Source organism: Equus quagga, chromosome 9, assembly GCF_021613505.1.
Source record: "Equus quagga isolate Etosha38 chromosome 9, UCLA_HA_Equagga_1.0, whole genome shotgun sequence".
NCBI lineage: Eukaryota > Metazoa > Chordata > Mammalia > Perissodactyla > Equidae > Equus > Equus quagga.
In genome coordinates, this window is record NC_060275.1 from 80430077 (window position 1) to 80450187 (window position 20111).

The following is a 20111-nucleotide window of genomic DNA, read 5'->3' on the forward strand; positions in this document are numbered from 1 at the left end:
CCCCTCCCTGCCACAGGGTGCCTCGTATCTGGGCCTTGCCCCCTCCTCTGTGTTTGGACAGTGCTGCCCGCCATCTCAGTCTTCCTCAGACTCTTTGACACCACTCACTTTCCTCAGGATTTGTATAATCGCTCATCTGGCATTGACCATACACTGCCTAGCATCGTTGATATTTCATGAAGATATTTCCCAAAGTGTGGATTAATGCTAAGCATTGGGCAAATGAACAAGTCATTTTAAGGTGGGATTCGAGATCTAAGTTTAAGAACTCTGAATCCTGAAGATGGTAAAATTGAAGTCTAGAGATGACTAAACTGTGTGGAACGATACACTGGTTTGCCTGGCTTGGTCTTAGAAGCAGTGTTTGAAAATAAGTCGACCAACCTATGTTTCTTTGTGTTGAGCATGCTATAGTTAGTCTAGTTCAGGGCTTGGCAGGTTTTTTCAGTAAAAGATCAGATAATATTGAGGCTTTGTAGGCCACATACAGTCTCAGTTGTATATTTTCTTTAAATAAAGCTTTAATAATGTGAAAACCATTCTTAGTTCACAAGCAACCCCTTGACTCTAGTTGAAAACGAAAAAAAAAACCCCTATTTTTAAGAACAGAGTATTAAGAGACTTCATGAGACAACAGCATTTTGCAGTTAAGTGTTACAGGGTCAGTCAAGGTAAGGCAAAATAAAAATAAAACCAACTTCAAAAAATATCTTGTTTAACAATCAGATTTTAAAGGTGAGATAGTACAGTTAGATCCTTTAATGGAAGCTAAATGTTTTTTTAGAAATTTTGGGCAAAAAGATTATATCCTACCCTTTGATGAAAGTAATGAGAGAATGCCAAAGCAGTGTCACAGACACTGAATTTCCTTACTTAAAAGAATATGTAATTATTTTTTACACAAAAGGAAAAGTGTATATACGTTATTTTTTTCCAGTGTGGCCCTGTGCAATGAAAAGTCCTCCCTGTTTATTTTGACCAGGTCTTCTCTGTATACCCCATAAGACTATTGTGACGCTCTTCATCAAGTGGTCCACAAGTGTCATGTCAAGATTCTCCACGGTTAGGAGGAAGGTGTGCATCTGGCAGTGAAGCATTTGCCGCCTGCATGGTGGGGCTTCTTCCTACAGCCTTCCTCCCTGGGCTTGAGTATCTGGTTATTTTGAGCAAATCGACCCCTTTTGTCCTTATTGCTTCAAGGAGTAAGAAATTGCTTTTATGAATCTCTGGTAATATCCCAGCTAAGGCGCTTTTATTTCTTTAAAAATATTGGACATAGTAGCTTATTTCCAACCCATTTTCAGTAGAAGGTTTTACTTTGCTTCTACTGAAGTGAGTGGACACTTGACCCTGCACCGAGCAGTAAGATTGACCTGGGGTTTTCCCTTGCTCTCTGCTCTTCTTAGAGGCAAAAACTACACCTGGAACCTTCCTCATCACAAGGGCTAGTAGTGATGGCTAGTTTCAATGAGGACATTCCTGGAGGACACTGGTGGGTTCCTAAGGTGACTTCTTCTCAAACTAGTTTGTGCTTTCTAAAACTGGGCTATGCACAGTCAGTGGTTGGATGTGATTTGCTCTGAGCTCTTGATTTGAATCCCTGTCTGGTCAGGTTCAAACAGTTTCTCCTAGTAGAGACAGGGAGGAATCGAGATAGGCCACACTGTGGTTTTCCTCTGAGGCCTTGAGGTTGACTCCCTCTCCATATCACATTGTCCTGTGGTATTTGTCTATCTTGCCCCTTTTATTAGATGAAAACTGGAGGAGGGAGGAGTATAAAGGTTGATGAAGTGTATGCTGTTATCCTTGTTTTTCCCATTAACTCTTCTTCATTCCCAGTTTGGGTTTCCTGTAGGCCACATGCCTCTTGCCTTTTCCTGTATGCTACAATAGGGTGACACTAGTGGCAGGCTGAATTTATAAACATGATTGTTCTCTTAAATATTTCAGGACACTGTTCAAATTTGTGGGCAGAGGTAGGCGTAGGAGGTAGTCTTTTCTAAGTAAGCGAAGCCTTTTTGGTCTGGGCAGTTAACTGGGGATTCTCCCCCATCCATTCTCTCTGTCCTGGGCTGACTCTTTGCTTCTCCTCTTAAAAACTCAGCTACTTCCCCTCAGCTTAAGTCCCTGGATTAGGCCCTCTTTTTCACCTGCCTCTTTACCTCAACCAGGAAGTCTGCCGCTGGCGAGTTTTGTGGATTGCTCTAGTTACAAAACCTCCTTGCCATGATTGGAGCCCTGCCAGCTGCATTTGTTTTCGTCCTTGTTCCCTTTGCTGTCCTGCACCGGGGCTTCATGAAGCCTGCAGTATAAGGTATAAAGCCTTGGCCTCTGTGGCGCTGCAGTTTATTGCTTCTGTTTTGCCTTTTCCAGCCTGTCTCTTATTTCTAGTTGTGAACTTTCTACTTTGGAACTTCCTTCACCAGAAAGTTGGCAGTTAGGATTGGGAGGGATCCAGAGGCGAGAATCTTTCATCAAGTAGTATCTCATGCCACCCCGCCACCGTCCCCCAGTTGACTGAAATACTCACTGGACAAGTCAGTTGGCTAGGCCAAACTGAAGCGTGTTCAGAGAAGAATCTGAGAGGAGAGAGTGACAGAAAGAGAGAGACAGACAGATGAGCCATTTGGTTTAGGGACTCTCTCTCTTGTAGTGTTTGTAGAAAAAAGTCATTAAAGTAAATCCCATGCCCAGTGTCACGGTTCTCTTATAATGGCGCCTTCAGTGGACATTCAGGATGTTTGCTCTGATGGGATTTTATTTTTCTAAGTTTTTCTCAATGTTTTAAAACCCAGGTACATACAGACTGTTTTCCTTCTCAATCGAAGGAAGTACTTTTTACTTTTAAAAAGTAAAATTCTGTATCATTTGAATCACAGAAATCCAAATTAAAAAAAACCAAAAAACAGAATTTGGGTTAAACACATAGAGGAGGCTGTTAATTGGCTTTTCTGTCTTTTGTTTGAAAACAGCTGACTCACTCACACTTCCTAGAGAAAAAGATGGTTTATAGTAAAGATATACATGGATTAGGACTAGCACACACTACCAGGAACTGAACTTTCTTCACGTGTCTCATTGGCCACTTGAATTTTCACAGTATGGCTGCCACTCTGCTCCATTCTTTCCTCTACCAAATTGCTTGCTCTCCTGGCCTACACACAGCTTTTGCTTCCTCATAACTTTGGTTTGCAAGTAGCCTATCATGTATGTATTAGGTGCCCTTTCTATAACTTCTGAAAATGGAGAACTCCTTGATACTTCCAATATAAATTCCAGAGAGAATACAGCCCAGCAGATCTCTGGTTCAGGTATGTCACAAGTCATCTTGTCAGTGCCCTCCCAGAAGAGAAGGCAGGGCTATGTGGTCCAAATAGGGCTACCCATTCAATTGTGCCTGTGGATGGGCAGTTTCCTCCAGAAGGGGAATCTGAAAGTTGTAGACACTGCTGCTGAGCCTGTCTGGTACCATACGCAATACTGGATATGGAGTTCTGTAAGTTCTTTTGAATCTTAAGAGATAAGCAACCGAATGGCTTACCATGAATGGCTTTAGTGCATACACGATTAACATATGCCTGTGTGGGGAGTGGGGAAGAATGGAGGTTGCAAAGGTGGGGACCTACACAGCCTTTTTCTTCTTAGCTCTGGCATTAAAGCATGAGCTGTATCCCCATATCTAGTTCTAATAGGACAATGCCGAGAAGCTTCATACATTCAATTTCTCTGATGCAGTTAGGGAAAGATGGAGGATCAGAAACTTCTTTTTAAAGGAACACATACTTTCCTTCTCCCATCTCAAAAGACAAGGAATATAATAAAGTTATAAACCCACAAAGTCAAAGAAATGAAAAGGAGACAACAAGCAAAAGGTAACGATTTTGGAAAGTGGTCAAAGGAATGGTAGAGGAAGCCCAATCTCTAGTGCCTCCAGAGGGTGGGAACTTAAAGATTTGCACTGCAGAACCTGGGAAAGGCTGAGGAAACGGAGCCACCGGAAAGACAGCATTGTGTGCTTTGTTGTAGCTGCTTCTATAGGAAATACTTTTGACTGGCAACATGAGAGGGGAGTTGTCAAAGTACAGAGTTCTGGACATGTCAACTGTGGAACTCAGGTGACCCAAGGTCCAAGAAACTCAATGTGTTTACCTCCTTGGGGTCTACTGAAATGGAAGAGTCTTCACGGGGAAGACCAGGGCTATACGTAGTGCCTGGCCTGCGCAGAGCTACACTAAGTACCCTGGACTCAGGGAAACACAAAGTAGGCAAATACGAAGCACACTCAGTTAGCCAACGTCTCCCAGAGCTGAGAGTTGTTCGGTGACCACAGCCTGCACTCAAGCCATGGCCATTAGTCACCAGAAGAACCAGAGCCTAGAGCAGAGTGTAAGGTTAGGTGTATAATCACAATCGGGGAATTCCAGAAACACCTCAGGGTGAAATAATCTCTGGGTCCACACAGATGGGGGAAACATCTATACTTGGGTAGATGTGTAAGGAGAAACTAGCTACTTGGAGGCGTAAAGGTTTCACCCAGAGTATACTGGAGCTTATTTGATTACTGATCCCTAAGTGACTTTTCACAGGGATGCTGAGGAGGAAGAAATTTGGGCAAAATAAATACTTAACAAACATATGTCTGTAGCTACCTAAGTCAAAGTCAGGGTTCTCTGGCAGGAAAATATTGTTAGAGGGATTTTAGAATCCCAAGTGAGGAAGGACCTCAAAAGTCCTGTCTCTTGAGTTTCCTTTAGGTTGGAAGTACCAAAACTAGGACTAGCTTAAGTCCCTTTAGAGTTATATTTTTCTTGCTATGTCCTTAGCAGCAATGGACTTCTCCCTAAGCTGTCTGCATTCATCTAAGTATCTGTGATTCCTAGGTATAAATTTTTGGAGTCTGAATAACCCATTGTATGAAAAGGCAACTAAATAAGCAGGAAGGAGACAGCTGAGCTTTTTGACAGTAATATCAAAAAAGTGGCTTCAGCCCCAGGCAAGGAATTGTTCTCCTTAAAATGAATAAAGAGTTTCCAATTAAAATAGAACTAATGAGGTGAATCTTATCTGGCATGATTGTTACCTAATTGGCTTCAGTTGTCAGATGCCAACTTTGTTTCAACCAGAACCAACTATCTCCCCCATTCCAGACTCTTGACACAAGCTTCTTACTGTTTGCTTTTGTATAGTTTCAATAACCAACAAAAAAGGGGGAGGGGGCGCTGCAGAAAGTCAGTAGCACTTAAACCAGCTAATGAGTTCGACTCTGTTACACAGAACTGGTATGCTCTTTTAGAACTAAATGTTTATACTGAGTACATGATAAAATTAGATAACCTCTGGGTCTTTGCCAGCTGCTGAGAACAGAACACTCACAGCAGTGCTCAAAGAACTGGGAATGGATTTGTGTATCTATTTTAAATAGGCAGCACCAATGGGCACAGCCACATAAATTTTCTGAAGACTGCATTTAAAGTATATGAATCATAAATTATTGAACAGAATCTTAAAAATGAATGTTAAAAAGTATATTCTTACTGGATAGAAAGTGGGCCGAAAAATTTTTTTTTAATGAGACCAGATTTGCCGAAAGGAGTTCATAGGAAAACTATCCAAATTCCTTTGACAAAACCATCTTTAGGAATGCATCCAAAGTCAAAAGGCAAGCTGACAATGGAAGAGGTCTGATTAGTGAATGGAGAAGTCATAGAACTTAAAGGGTAGGGGTGCTACTGAAAGAATGAGACTCCTTTGCTAGATCACGACTAAAACTACACAATCTGTTTCACTTGTTTATTTATAAAATAGAATAATCTACCTACAGACTGTTTATTTAGTCTCAGTTGCCCTGTTAAGTAATTTGAGGCTAGAGGAGCTCTCAAGTGAATTGTTTGAGTGAATTAAGCAAACTTATTCCCTAGATAGGCTGGGCAGAAAACACAGTAGCCTAGCCCAGGGTAAGGGCAACGTGTCCTCGGAATGGTAGGAGGTTATCCCAATACTCAGAACTAATGACAACACTTATCTTTGAATCAGGATCGTTAACACAAATTGGAAGTGGAGAAGCTGCCCCAAAATTCTAGGAAGTCACAGACATGGAAACCCTTGCCTTGTTTAAAATTTGAAGGGTAGTCTAGTTAGATAGGTAATAAATTTCTTCTAAACACAAGTTACTGAGGCAATAGTTTTTTTTTTTGTTTGTTTTAAAAGTTAAAGGATTAACTTTTTAAACACCAGTGCTTTAGAGGTGTAGTGATACTTAATATAAAATATAATTTCCAGTTGGTATGTTAAAATCTTTTCTTTATTCTTATCTTTTCTGTTAGCTCTATCTTCAAGCCAGGATGAAGGGAGACTGGGCAAGACTCCTGCGCCCCACGCTGCAGTTCGGTCTTGTTGCTGTTTCCATTTACGTGGGCCTTTCTCGAGTTTCCGATTACAAACACCACTGGAGTGATGTGTTGACTGGACTCATTCAAGGAGCTCTGGTTGCAATATTAGTTGTAAGTATATAGGGCAGCAGCCTACATTTTGATACTGATAAACACTTGGATAAATAAGTAGAAAAAGTTTCCCAATGAGAAAACTATGCAAAGGCAGGGACTGTGGCTCAATAATTGCTACTGGGTAGGAACCCCACTGTTAGTCTTTTTAGGATAGACAGCAGATAAAAACTTTTTAGGTTACTCTTTGCAAAAGTTATGAAAGTCCTACTACATATTTTTACTATAAAAGGCTCTGACTATAAACAGTTTTTTTGGTATGAATTGAAAAAAAAATTTATATGAAGCATAACTGTGCTCAAGAGATAACAAAGCAACTCTCAATTTGAAAGAATCTCTTAACAAAAATTCTGTCAGCCACTAATTTTTTGTACCCTTAATCTGTACCCCATAATCTATATCCTTCTTTGTTTATATTTATTTTTGCAAACTGCTTATTGCAATTTTTTAATATAGTTTTTAAACTTATTTAAATTATATCATTAAATACTTTGCCTCATTCTAAGTATAACCTATTCTATACAGGCTGTATATGTATCAGATTTCTTCAAGGAGAGAAATTCTCCTTTTAAAGAAAGAAAAGAGGAGGACTCTCATACAACTCTGCATGAAACACCGACGACGGGAAATCACTATCGGAACAATCACCAACCTTGAAGGTGGCAGAGTGTCCAGATGAAGCTGGCCTGCTTTCTAAAGGAAAATGATTGCAACCAGAAGGCAAGAGGATGCGTCTTTCTTCCCGGTGTATAAACCTTTAAGGGACTGCTGCTGCTATACCTCTTGGATGCCCACTTTACCTGTGTGTATATAGTTACATTTAACACAATGGTTATCTGACAGCTCTAAATTCATTAAAAGAATTTCAAGCCTTTCACTAAAACAATGCCCCCCACCTGTACATTTTTTATTAAAAAAATGTAATGCTTACGTACAAACGTGTATGTAGAATGATGCTTGATTTAAATATAATACATATTAAAACGTTTGAGGACAACTGTCTTGAGATGGGAGAACCAAATCAATACTTGCAAGCATTTGTAGTTAAATGTAATCAGACAGGTGGTGAACAACTTAAACCCCCACATTCTTTTAGCTGACTCATTATAAGTAGAGGCTGGCAGCAAACACAATATCTCTCTTGATTTTGGTGATTCCTAAAAGAAAAGAAAATATGATTTAAACTTTCAAGACCACAAAGAGCATAATTCCCCTCTACTGGGGTTTTAAAGACAGGATAACAATTCTGATTAAATTGGTGAGAGCAGCCTGGAAAATACAAAACCTTGCTGGTCTGAAGGATACCTAGAGGAGCTCACAGCCACATCTGAGACGTAGGAAACTTAGAAACCAGACCCCTGTTCTTATGGCTCTTGACTCTAAAGTATCCTATATGTGTGTGTGGGGGGGGGGGGGGGGGGGTAGGAGGGGCTAAAACTATTCAAAAAGACTTATCTAGGGAAGGACTAAGCTGTCAAAAGAAGTTAGTTGACTCAAAAGCATGAATTTTCAACCTACATTGGAAGACACTATATTTTCAGTTACCATACGAAATTCTTTCTGGACTAAGGCAGGACAAAAATCTTACTATTTAAGAAGTTTACATAACTAGGCTTAAACTCTGAGTGATTAAATAGGTCTACCTCTATCAACAACATGGAAACACTTAGGACACTGAGTTATTAGCAGAAATCACTAAGGTTGACTGTGAGCAACCAACTCAGAGCAACAATGTGACTGCTATTCTTTGATGGTTTAACTCATAGTTCTTTTTCATGGCCAATATTCACATAAAACGAAACTATTTACAAGCATGAATGTCCCGTGTTGTGTCCCCCGCCCCCCCACCCCCTCACCATTACTACCACCTTGGTCTAGCCACCTTTTCTTGGTCTGGTCTTCCTGCTTCCACCTTGCTACTCTACAGACTTGCCCACAATGCAGCAGCAAGAATTGCCTTGAAAAATCCAAGTCAGAGCACACCACTCCTGTGCTCAAAACCTCCAGTCACTCAAAGGGAAAAGCCAAGGGCTGGGAGCTACATGATCATTTCTTTTCTCTCCCATCCCCTACTATTCTACTCATTGCTCACCTTGCTCCTGCCACACTGGCCTCTTGCTGTTGCTCAAGTATGTCAAGCATATGAAAGGCTTAAATGCCACCTTCTGAGTGGAGGCCCCTAGGCCATCTCATCCAGTGCCCAAATTACTTATTGTCTCTTCCTTTGTTTTCTTCTGTAGACTTACCACCACCTGATATATTTCAATTATTGACTTGCTTATTGTCCATCTCCCCACGCTAGAATGTAAGCTCCGTGAAGGCAGGCATTTGTGTCTTTTTCTTCACTGCCGTTATCTCCTAGTTCTAAAAACAATGCCTGGCACATAGTAAGTGTACAATAAATATTTGTAAATGAATATATATAAAATCTCAAACTTTTTCCTACACAGACCCTCTTTTTAAAATTTTATTTGAACACTACTAGAGGGGCCCTTCACAGCAGTCCAGTGAAGAGCATCTGAAAATTTTCCCCTAGATTGTGGTCAAGAGCTCAAGTCTCACAAGATTTGCCTAAATGACTAGAAAAAGGTTACAGATTGGATACTGACCTTCTGCAAATTTATTTTCCAGCTCAGTGTTTCCAATGGCTTTTGCTGCTTGACACATCTGTCGAAGTAGTTCTTCCAGACGCCTCATACAACGAATTATGCTGCCTGGATAGAAAAGGAAGCAAATCACTTCTAAAATGGAAATAATCAGGAATAGCAGAACTTATGTTAAGAGGCAAGGCAGGGGAACTTGGGATGATTAACTAATAGTACTCTGAGGGACTTCTCATGTAGTAAACCAGCTAGCAAACTTAACTGGCTGACTGCTAGGCACTAGAAAGGCTCTAAAGATGAAAAATTTAATTCCCATCTTTCTCTAATGGTAGCATTATGGATTTATTATAATGTGTTGACACTTGCTCTTACAGAGGTAAGTAAACAAATTGCCCTGAGTGCAGAGGAGAGAGCAATTTTGGGGTGAAGGCTGGCAAAGATGAAGCTGGGTCTATATGAATGAGGTTGTCTATCAGGCAGCGACAAGGGAAGACTACTGAGGCAATGCAGAAAAGCCTGACAAACTGCAGCCATTTGAGGACCCTGAGTGTGGCCTACTGAGGTATCCAGATACCATCCTGTGAAGAGAATGCAACAGGAGATTTTTAAGCAGGGGAGTAACGATCAGATTTGTCAATTTAAAGATGCAATCATTCATTCTTCTTGCCCTTAAATAGACTCTTTCATCAGTGCTTTCTTCACATAGTGTGTCCTCAGGGAAGCACAAAAGAGGACATAAGCCTCCTCTCATTGCATATGACTCCCCATCTGAGACAAATGTTTGTATCAAAGCTGAACCTATAAACATAGTTTTATTTCTGTCAGATTTACACAGAGGGGCCTGGGATCCTTTTTCTAAGTGCTACCTGCCTAAGTTTAAAACTGTTGGGACTTCATTTTTGGTTTTTTGGTGAGGAAGACTGTCCCTGAGCTAACATCTGTTGCCAATCTTCCTCTTTTAGCTTGAGGAAAATTGTCCCTGAGCTAACATCTGTGCCAATCTTCCTCTGTTTTTTGTATGTGGGATGCCACCACAACATGGCTTGATGAGCCATGTGTCAGTTCACACCCAGGATCTGAACCAGCAAACCCTGGGCTGCCAAAGTGAAGCACACAAACTTAACCACTATACCACTGGGCTGGCCCCTGAGACTTCACCGGCCCCTGAGACTTCATTTTTCTTTTCTTCTTGAGGAAGATTAACCCTGATCTAACATCCACCGCCAATCCTCTTTTTTGCTGAGGAAGATAGGCCCTGTGCTAATATCTGTGCTCATCTTCCTCTGTTTTATATGCAGGATGCTGCCACAGCATGGCTTGATAAGTGGTGTGTGGATCCGAACCGGTGAACCCCAAGCTGCCAAAAAGGAGCCCGTGAACTTAACTGCTATACCACGGGGCCAGCCTCCCAAGATTTCCTTTTTAATGTCTGAAATAAATTAGGAATATCAGTTCCCTCTGATTTGCAAGCTGTGAACTCACACTTTAACTAGGTCCTTATAAACTCTTTGCAACAGCAGAATTAACGTTTATCAAGTTCTTGTAATACACTCATTGTGCAGTGTTGAAAGTTCCTTTTTACCTTTTAATGCCCTCCAACATTATGTTCCAATGTGCCCAAGGGGGAGAACAGTGGAGATTTAACTCAGAAAGCAGAATGGAATCTGAGCCTAGACAAAAGTACAATTACAAGGCATTTGCCTAACAGAGTCAGCACAATCCAGTAGGAAGTACCCATGCCCATGCCAAGCACCTTCTCTCCCTGTTGGAAAATCCCAGGAGCCTGGGAAAGTAGCACACGAGGGCCTGGACCAATAAGGACAACACGTCTGGTTTCTGAACCTGCCTATGGGCCAGAGCAATGAAGAGAGATGCTATTTCTGTTAGTGGGAGGTTTATGGGATGAGACTGGTCATAAAGAAGACCACTACCAGCACATAGGTCACCTTATAAGGAAAATGGGGATACCCCTTTAAAAAAGGACAATACCATCTCCTACATATAGGATGTTCACCTACTGAGCCAAGGCACCAGGAGTTAGCACCTCCTGGGTTGGAGACGTGGGTTCTAGTCCAGATTGTGTTGCTAAGAAACTACGTCTGCAATCTAGGCCCTTACTCTACTCTCATTTCCCTTTCTCATCTGTAAGATAAATAATAACAATTTAAACAGAGGGCTTGCTCTTCTTAACCCTGGATTTGTCTTACTTGAGATAAGAGACGTACAAATTCTTTGACAAGGGCAAAGCTCTAAAGGAATGTAAGGTCGGAATACGGCCCTTTAGCCAAAATATTCTAAGTCCACTGCTTTTTTGTCCTTCCTTCTCTCCTCCCATTAAAAGTTCCATGGAGTTCTTGGAAAAAACCTCCAGCACTCAATTACAGCCTATTTCCAATACACAATTCTATCAAAGTTACTGGCTCCTAGCAGAGAAGTTTACTAGATTAGAGTCAACAGCCAAAATGGCAGCCAGAATAGAGATACAATTCCATAAAATCTAACCCTGAAACACTAGAGTCAAGAGTGAAACCTCACCTTCCATACACACATCTTACAATAACCCTGAGGGCTTTCTTGTAAAGAAAGAGTAAAGTAATTGACGTTTATAATGACATCTGGGCATCAAGGAAAGGTAAAATTTGGCTGAATTAGTTTTGAGGAAAAAGTGTGATGTCCAACATTTTCTGAGCACTTATTTTGTGGTAGGTCTGTAAACTGTATTTTATATAAATTTTCTCCTGTTTGACCCTTACAATTCCATAAGGCAACTACTGTTATTATCCCTATTTTACAAAAAGGAGAAACTCAGAGAAGTTACACACATAACTTGACCAAAGTCAGAGCCAGAAGTACATGATTTGAATCCAGACAGTAAGATTCTAAAGCCCAAGCATTTAACCTTATTATATTATAGTGCCTCAAAGAAATAATTTATTTTCTAAATTTTCTATAATAAATATGTATTACTTTTATAAATTTCAATTTATAATTAAATTCAGTTTATAAATTTAAAATAATATTTTTTAACTGTAAATATTTTGTAAGTTTTCTAGGCCTTACTCTAAGTTCTTCACTTCTCTAGAAGTCTTCTTTGCCAGGTAATGCCAAAGAATTTATATTAATGGGTTTTAAGAAGTAGAAAGTAGTAAAAGTTGGGAAGTAGGAGCCAGTCAGATAAAGGGTTTGTTTTCTGAATTTGGCAGATAGTCATTCGTGACTTGTGGTAACTTCAGTGAAAGAGGGCACCAGGTTACTGTGGATCAAGAAGGAAATGAGAGGTAGGGAACCGAACATGGTCTATTCTTGACTACTCTCTTTCCAAGCCTGTTTATAAAAGGAATGAGGGTTTGAGGGTGATGATGACAACAAAATAACCCTTACTAAAAAATGACTGCAGCAGCTAAGATTTATTGAAAGCTCTATGCCAGGCACTATGCTAAAGGCTCTACATGCACCATGTTATCCTCACAATGAGGTAGGAACTATTATCCTCCCCACTTTATAGCCAAAGAAACTGAGGCACAGTTAAGTAACTTGCCCAGGATCATTAATCTAGTGAGCGGGTAAGATTTGAGCCCAAGATTTGTGCTCTTGCTCTTAACTATGTTGGTGGCTGGAGAAGGTGTGGATGAGAAATATAAGCATATTTATATGCTAAAATGGCAGCAGGAAGGATGTGATTCAAGACTGAGGAGGGTAAAGAAAAGCATGGAGAAGGCTCTGGGATTCAGAACAATGGGAGAAGGGCCCTTCCTCTGAAGAGGAAATAGGGGAGAGGACATATGCACGTGAGTTTCTAGGTAAGAAGACAGGCCTAATGGCTTCTCCCTTTCCTCTGTAGCAGGACTGATCACCTAGAAAGCTTGAGCAGAGTTGAGGCAGATGCTTGAGGAGAGCAGTGATGATCTGGAAGTGCCTCTAAGAGAAGTAGCAGAGAAAGCCCAGAGAGAAGTCCTACATAGACGACACAGTCTCTGGAGGTGGACAGACCAGGGATCAGCTGTGCCATTTAGTACTTAAGGGACTGTACTAGCAAGCTGTGGGAAAGACTAAATGAGGTAGTATGTTCAAGGTGCCTGGCACATAGCTGGTGCTCAGTAATTTTCTACTACTACTACTGCTGCTGCTACTGCTACTGCTACTACTGCTTTTACTACTACTTCTTCTATGAAAGCATAGGAACAGACAAAGTGAATTATTAGACTGATCCAGTTGGTGGTACATAAAGCAGATAGAAGAACAAGAATTTCAGTTGCTTCCTAGAAATGGGGAACTATCTGAGGGGCTCAGAAGGAAGGTTCTTTCGAAGCAGAATGGCTATGTCCTCTCCACAGAGGCCTCCAAGAGAATGAGGAAGTAGCTATGTGATATCTACCTTGAGTTTACTTTTTGTTACTGAGGTAACTCATTTTGCCCCTAATAAACTATTCCAAAATTTTGAAAATTAACAGAACAGGTGAAAAATAAATAAGACTTGCTGCTGCTTCTACTAGTAACCTTTAACAAAGAAAACTGATTTCACAGAAGATATTGTTTCCAAGTAGGAGAGACTAAATCATTAGTCACTCCCAACATTATTCTACCATGTTACAACGAGAAACCAAAGAGGTGGTCAGTGCCTTTCAAGTTCAGGTTAACAGTTCAGATCTAGGATTAGAAACGAAGTCTACCAATACTGCTTTGTTGGAAATGGCAAAGATAACTGTCTGTATTAGCTACTCTTGAGAACAACAGCTTCCCTTTCAACTGTGAGGCTAAGAGTTCTTGGAGAACTTGTAAAAGTTGGAACCCTGTAAAAGTTGAAAATACTATTTTGTTTTTTTGCTGTGAACTTGGCTGAGGAAATTAAATGTGAAATGAAGAGACAGGACCAAGGAAGAAGAAAGCTCACTTAGTGGCTTAAGTGAGAAAAAAAATAAAGCAGGTCTTAATGGCACCTGAAGGATAGGTACATAGGTGAGACAGGGAGGATAAAATTACACAAAACACCCTGAGGTTACAATACGGAAGAGGATGGGGCTGAAAGCCAAACCACGAAGCAAACACAACCAGCTTCACAGATATGGGTAGCCTATTTCCTGGGAACAGGAGGCAGCCAGGGTGGCCACTAGCCATTATAGGATCAGAAGGCAGCATCCTCTAGGTCCACGGCTAAATTCATGGCTTGACAAATGGACAGCATCTTTATCTCTTCCTCTGGATGGGACAAGATTTCAGCTTCTACCTCCCCTTCCATTGGGTGCCCTTGTGCAGGGCACAAGCAACGTTAACGAGAGGGTGGCAGTCCCACAGGCAGCTGGGGAGCCTATGCCCCTCTGCATCCCAGGAGAAACAGGGCTCCTCTAACTGCTCAAAAACCTAATACCATTCATTCAAATGCCCACAGGAAGCTGGGGTGAGTCTGTTTCGGTCCTGACTCAAACATAAGGTTCTGGATGGTCCACGTGTGATATTTTTATATTAGGATAATCACTTGTGGACCCTCAGTTATATCTTTAAAAGTATTATTTTACAAACTTCAATCATTAGTGTATCACTCACATTTTTGTGGTAACACTTTTACTTAAATAAATGACTTTAAAAAGAACTCGTTTTTTATAAATAGGTCATAATTAATAAAAACAAACGTTACAGGAATAAAACAATGCTATTAATTCTAGCTAGATGCTGCTGCCAACAAAATGTTGATCACCCAGACATATTATAGGCACCTCAAACTCAACATTTCCAAAAAGTGAACCCATCACTTTCCATCCAAATCTTTTCCATTAGCCTAAGAAAAATTTCATTTTACTCATTTATAAAGTAGAGATATAATAATAATTCCTACTCTGATGGGGTTATTGTGAGAAATGAATGAAGTAATGTATGTAAAGTGCTTAACAAGTGTCAACAATACAATAAGAGCTCAATAAATATTGGCTACATTTGTTAGTTCTATTTGCAGCTGCTAGGAATGCTGGGCTCCAATAGTGCCTTGCAATGAAAGGGGAAATCCAGTTGCAATAACTTTTGGGTGTCTAAAGAGAGGGTAGGCGTTGGGATGGAGAAGGTAATTAACATCGTATTACCTATGCAACCAGATATTATGTGTTTATTTTGCAAATGCTTCTAATCAAAGAGAATTAAATTAGGTAGTGGCTAAAAATGTAAATAGTGCTTTAAAAAAGGAATAACAGATTCTCACAAATCATTTAGGATTGAAATAAAATTCTTTTCAAAGTCGTCTGCTATGTAGGGCATTGGAGAGCCAGGTACCCTCTCTCACAAACAAACTTTACTTTGACTGATTTGAATTGTGTACCAGGAAAACACAGATAACCTAATATCGTCTGGTGTTTCTACAAATTGAGTAACTCACGTTAATAACCAGAATCTACAAAAGGTATCAGAGAGGCCAAACCATATGAAGTAAATTGCTAAGATAAGGTATAAACTAAAGCAACAGAACTAACGTCCAAGCCAGTGAGCACTGCCGTGTTACACTTTAACACTCCAACTCAATTTCTGGAAATTTTAGTGCTGACAGTTTCAGATGACATGAGAACAGTTAAGAAAATGAGGCCAGGAGGTACAGGGTTGCACATATAATGGCTGTGGCTGTTGGCCAGAGTTTTGTCAACAAATCACCGTGTATGTGTATGTGTGTGTGTGTGTGTGTGTGTGCACAAACACTGTCCAGAGCTGCCTGCAGCATAAACGCTATTCCCCACGGGGATTAATGAAGACTACTGTGAATTATCTAGCATGTTTCCTACCTACTACAGTTCTCTGTAGTCCAAGGGTTCTCTTTATTCCCAGCTTTGCAAATCATTCTGCCTCATCAATTAGGACCAGCTAGATTAACTGCTAGGAAAAAAAAGCTACAAAGCCATAACCCACCCCCAGACTATCTGAAGCTGACCAAATGGAAATAAACACAGTAACATAATGGTTTGTTACAAATCGTTTTTTCTAGTCTTGCCAAAGTAGTATTGAGTATTAGAAAGCAAAATTGAATTCTTACTAGTTACTGCCTTTTCAAAAAAAAAATATTGTGGGGGCTGGCCTGGTGGCGTAGTGGTTAAGTTTGCGTGCTGTGCTTTGGTGGCCTGGGGTTTGCAGGTTCAGACCCCGGGGGGTGGACTTATACACCACACATCAAGCCATGCTGTGGTGGCATCTCACATACAAAAAAATAGAGGAAATTGGCAATGGATGTTAGGTCAGGGCCAAACTTCCTCACCAAAATAAATAAATAAATAAATAAATAAATAAATTGTGGCAAGATACACAGAATGTAAAAGTCACCATTTTAACCATTTTAAAGTGTACAATTCAACGTCACCGCCCTTTTCTATACTCGGGTTTTACATCACCATTCTGGAAGAACTCATATAAAGATTTAATTCACATAGCATAAAATTTACCCTTTTAATTACTTGTACAGTTCAGTGGTTTTTGGTATATTTGGGGTTGTACAACCATAATCACTATCTAATTTTAGAATATTTTTTATCACCCAAAAAGAAACCCACACCCATGAAAGCAGTCACTCCTAGTTCTGTACCACTGTCCTCCCGCCCATGGAAACCACTTTTTGTCTGTCTCTTAACTTTCTGTCTCTATGGATTTGCCTATTCTGGATATTTCATATAAATGGAATCATATAATAGGTGGTCTTTGTATCTGCCTTCTTTCACTTAGAACCTTAATGTGTTCAGAGTTCATCCCTATTTTAGCATGAATCAGTACTTCATTCCTTTTTATAGTTTAATACTGTTCCATTGTATGGATATACCACAATTTAATTATTCACTCACTGACACACATTTGGGCGCACATGCTTTAAGGGCAATTTTGCAAATATCAGTTTCATCTGGTTCTTGAACAAAATAACATCATTCTCATTGAGGATGGAAAGGAACACATTTCTCTCAACAGTATTTCTACCTCCAGCTTTCTAGCATTCCCAAAAGTGGTTCCCCACAGTTCATGCCCTGCATCTAATTTAGTACTCCTAAATAGGCAGTTTTAATGAGTTTGGCCTGAGGTTAGGATCACAAATATATTTTCCTGCAATTATTTACCACTAGATCCCAGCTTAGGCTGAACTCTTTTTGGAGGGCATACCCTGCTGCTCGCACAGTGCCTGATCCCCACTAGGGCCTTAGTAATTATGCATCAAATGAGTAAGTATCATGTACTAATTCCTAAGTCATTTAGTACTAAAATTGTGTCAAAATTTAAACACAGAAATGATGCATATTAATAACATGTTACTTTATTATTGGCAAAAGTATTTTTAAAAATAAATCCACTGGAAAATCCCTTATGACACTGATGTAGCCTTTCCTAGAGAGGGTAAAACCATGCCAGCTGAAAGGCACTTGAGAAGAACATGTGGTGAGGGCAGAGTGTGGAAATGCACTACACAGCATTTGTTTTAAAAACCTATGGCAAGCATGGGGCTGGCCCCGTGGCCGAGTGGTTAAGCTCGCGCGCTCCGCTGCAGGCGGCCCAGTGTTTCGTTGGTTCGACTCCTGGGCGCGGACATGGCACTGCTCATCGGACCACGCTGGGGCAGCGTCCCACATGCTACAGCTGGAAAAACCCACAACGAAGAACAACGAAGAATACACAACTATGTGCCGGGGGGGCTTTGGGGAGAAAAAGGAAAAAATAAAATCTTTAAAAAAAAAAAAAAAAAAAAAACCTATGGCAAGCAGAAGTAAAGTAAATACTTTTAAGTGATAACTTGTCACAGGAGCCTTCCTGATGACATGTACACTGTGGAAAGAAGTCTTTCATGCATAATGAAGAGTACAATATTGTTTTGGTATAGACAGAAATAAATAGTAACGGGCTCTGTCGAGGTTACAATGGATCTACTACATGGATTAGTAGACTGAAACTCTAGGCTTTAGCCTATATGAGTTATTTTTTTAAATTGCTATTCAAGTTGAGTTTGATGGAAATAAGAAACATCTATGTTCTATCTTTTTTTTCAGGGTGATAAAAGAGGAAATAGTTATTTATATGAAGTCTTCAACATTCCACAAGTGAATCACAGTATAAATTCTTCTCTTGCATCAAACATCCCCCAAAGACATTATAGTGTTAACTAGCTCCAGCTAATATTTGAAAAATACTTAAAACTAATTCTGAGGTTCATGATATAAAATGATTAGACACTTTTATTTTCATATAAAAAGAAAATTAAAACTCTAATTAGAAACAAATATGATTTGAGCACAGCACATTAAAAAGTTTTAACATAATCATTTTCTGCCTGTAAAAATAAAAACACTAGAGTTATGGGCTAGAGCTCTGATTACAGTATTTTCCCAATTATATAAAGCATGTACAATAATAAGATGAGGAGAACGGCTATTCTGAAATGGAAAAACTACGTAACATGATTAAAAAAGGGGGGGAGGGTGGAGAGAGAGACACAGTATGCTGGAAAAAGGAAATATTATCCTAAATAAATCAAGGTTCTCAGTTCTATTTTTGTTTAATTAACATGTTTATTTTTAAGAGCTAATATATAGTCTATTCCAATTTTAGAACGAAAAAGTGTAGCTGATATACTGGCACCCAGACCAGAAAAACATGAAAATTGTGCTGTTAGACTCGATTTCAAGTTATAAACTGAATTCCTCGTAGTTTCAAACTTAGAATTCTCAAGCAAACTGTGATGCAGAAATAGCCCCAAGGAATTGAAAAAGGGCAAAACAGATTTCAGGAGTGCTAGTATGCTGTGGAAAAGGTTAACTCACAGGTGCTAAAATCTTCAATTTTAGCAGTTTAGGGTTTATCTTCCATACTGTGATAACTTTTCCATTTAAGTACAAAGAACAGAAAAATAATCCACAAAGACAATTTTATGGGACTCCCTATTCCAGGTCTATTGCTTCTTGATTTTTCCTAAAACAAACAAAGAAAATAAAACAAAACCTACTCTCCACATTGCACCACTATTGTTTTATGTCATTGTACTTGACTTCTCAAGAGAAGCAGAGATTATATAAATATGAGCTAATACATTAACAAGTCTTGGATTATTTAGGCATAGAGCAATCATTAGTTTCATTCTTATGTTTCAAGATGTCAGACTGAAGATTGGTGGTGCTGTATTTGATTGCCTTGGCACCTCTGAAACATACAAGCCATCATACATCTACCCATGTGTTAAGCAATGTTCGCAAGTGAGGTAGGTCATGCTTCCCTCTTCTCACAGCCTCAACTGTAGCTACCCACCATGAACATCACAGACCTTCCTACCATTCCTACGAGCATGAATTTTCAGTGGATGGAGATGCTATAAGCTAGGGTATGATTTGATTAAGAAGTCTCTAGGTAATCCAAAATTCAAGGATAAGGTATTATGGTACTTAGATGAAGCTATCAATTACCATGTGACTTGTAGTCACAGAGGCCAGGGTTCAAATCACAGTGCCATCACATACTACACCTCCATGGCCTTGGCCAAATTATTTACCTTTTAAAAAATTCAGTCTCCTTGTGCACAGTGGAAACAATAGTATCTACCCTGAGTTGCTGTTTTGGTGATTAGATATAAATTATATAAAGGGCTTAGCACAATGCCTGGTACATAGGAATTAATAAATAATGACCTTCCCAATAGCAGAATATAGTATTCACAGGAAACTTTTTGGGACCATATTACTAAATGATCATTTAATAGAAGCTTAGAAATAAACTTTAGGGAAAGGACTAAAATAGCACATCATAACAAAAGAATAAGGTACTATGAACTGTAACCTTTGAGACTTTAAAACCCATAAAGTTCAATGTAGTGAAGTAAAGGCTCATAATTGAAAATTTTCATATTCTGTTGCAGAGAGGTTTAACTTACACATCATAAAAATCATTGATTCATAAACTCAGTAATCTATTAGTCTTAAATAATATCAGTTAAAAAGCATATAATATTTGGTGTATTAAAATATAATTCTTCTAAAAATAGAACTATAAGCAATAGTAAGTTATTTTTAAATATTAT

The 20111-nt window shown here is 39.5% G+C and overlaps 2 protein-coding genes across 3 annotated transcripts in view; one reads left to right on the forward strand and one right to left on the reverse strand.

The window, feature by feature from the left end:
• Window positions 1–7488, forward strand: part of PLPP1 (phospholipid phosphatase 1) — a 95206-nt gene extending 87718 nt beyond the window's left edge. For both annotated transcript variants that reach the window (XM_046671059.1, XM_046671060.1), the window contains exons 5-6: window positions 6324–6500; window positions 7026–7488. In XM_046671059.1, the coding sequence (XP_046527015.1) occupies window positions 6324–6500; window positions 7026–7157 (309 nt within the window). In that variant the 3' untranslated portion in view covers window positions 7158–7488. The remainder of the gene's footprint in view (window positions 1–6323; window positions 6501–7025) is intronic.
• The window catches only part of MTREX (Mtr4 exosome RNA helicase), a 116520-nt gene continuing 103851 nt past the window's right edge, over window positions 7443–20111 (reverse strand). Inside the window, exons 26-27 of the mRNA XM_046671058.1 lie at window positions 9110–9214; window positions 7443–7657 (exon numbers count right to left, since the gene is read on the reverse strand). Coding sequence (XP_046527014.1) covers window positions 7605–7657; window positions 9110–9214 — 158 coding nt within the window. The 3' untranslated portion in view covers window positions 7443–7604. The remainder of the gene's footprint in view (window positions 7658–9109; window positions 9215–20111) is intronic.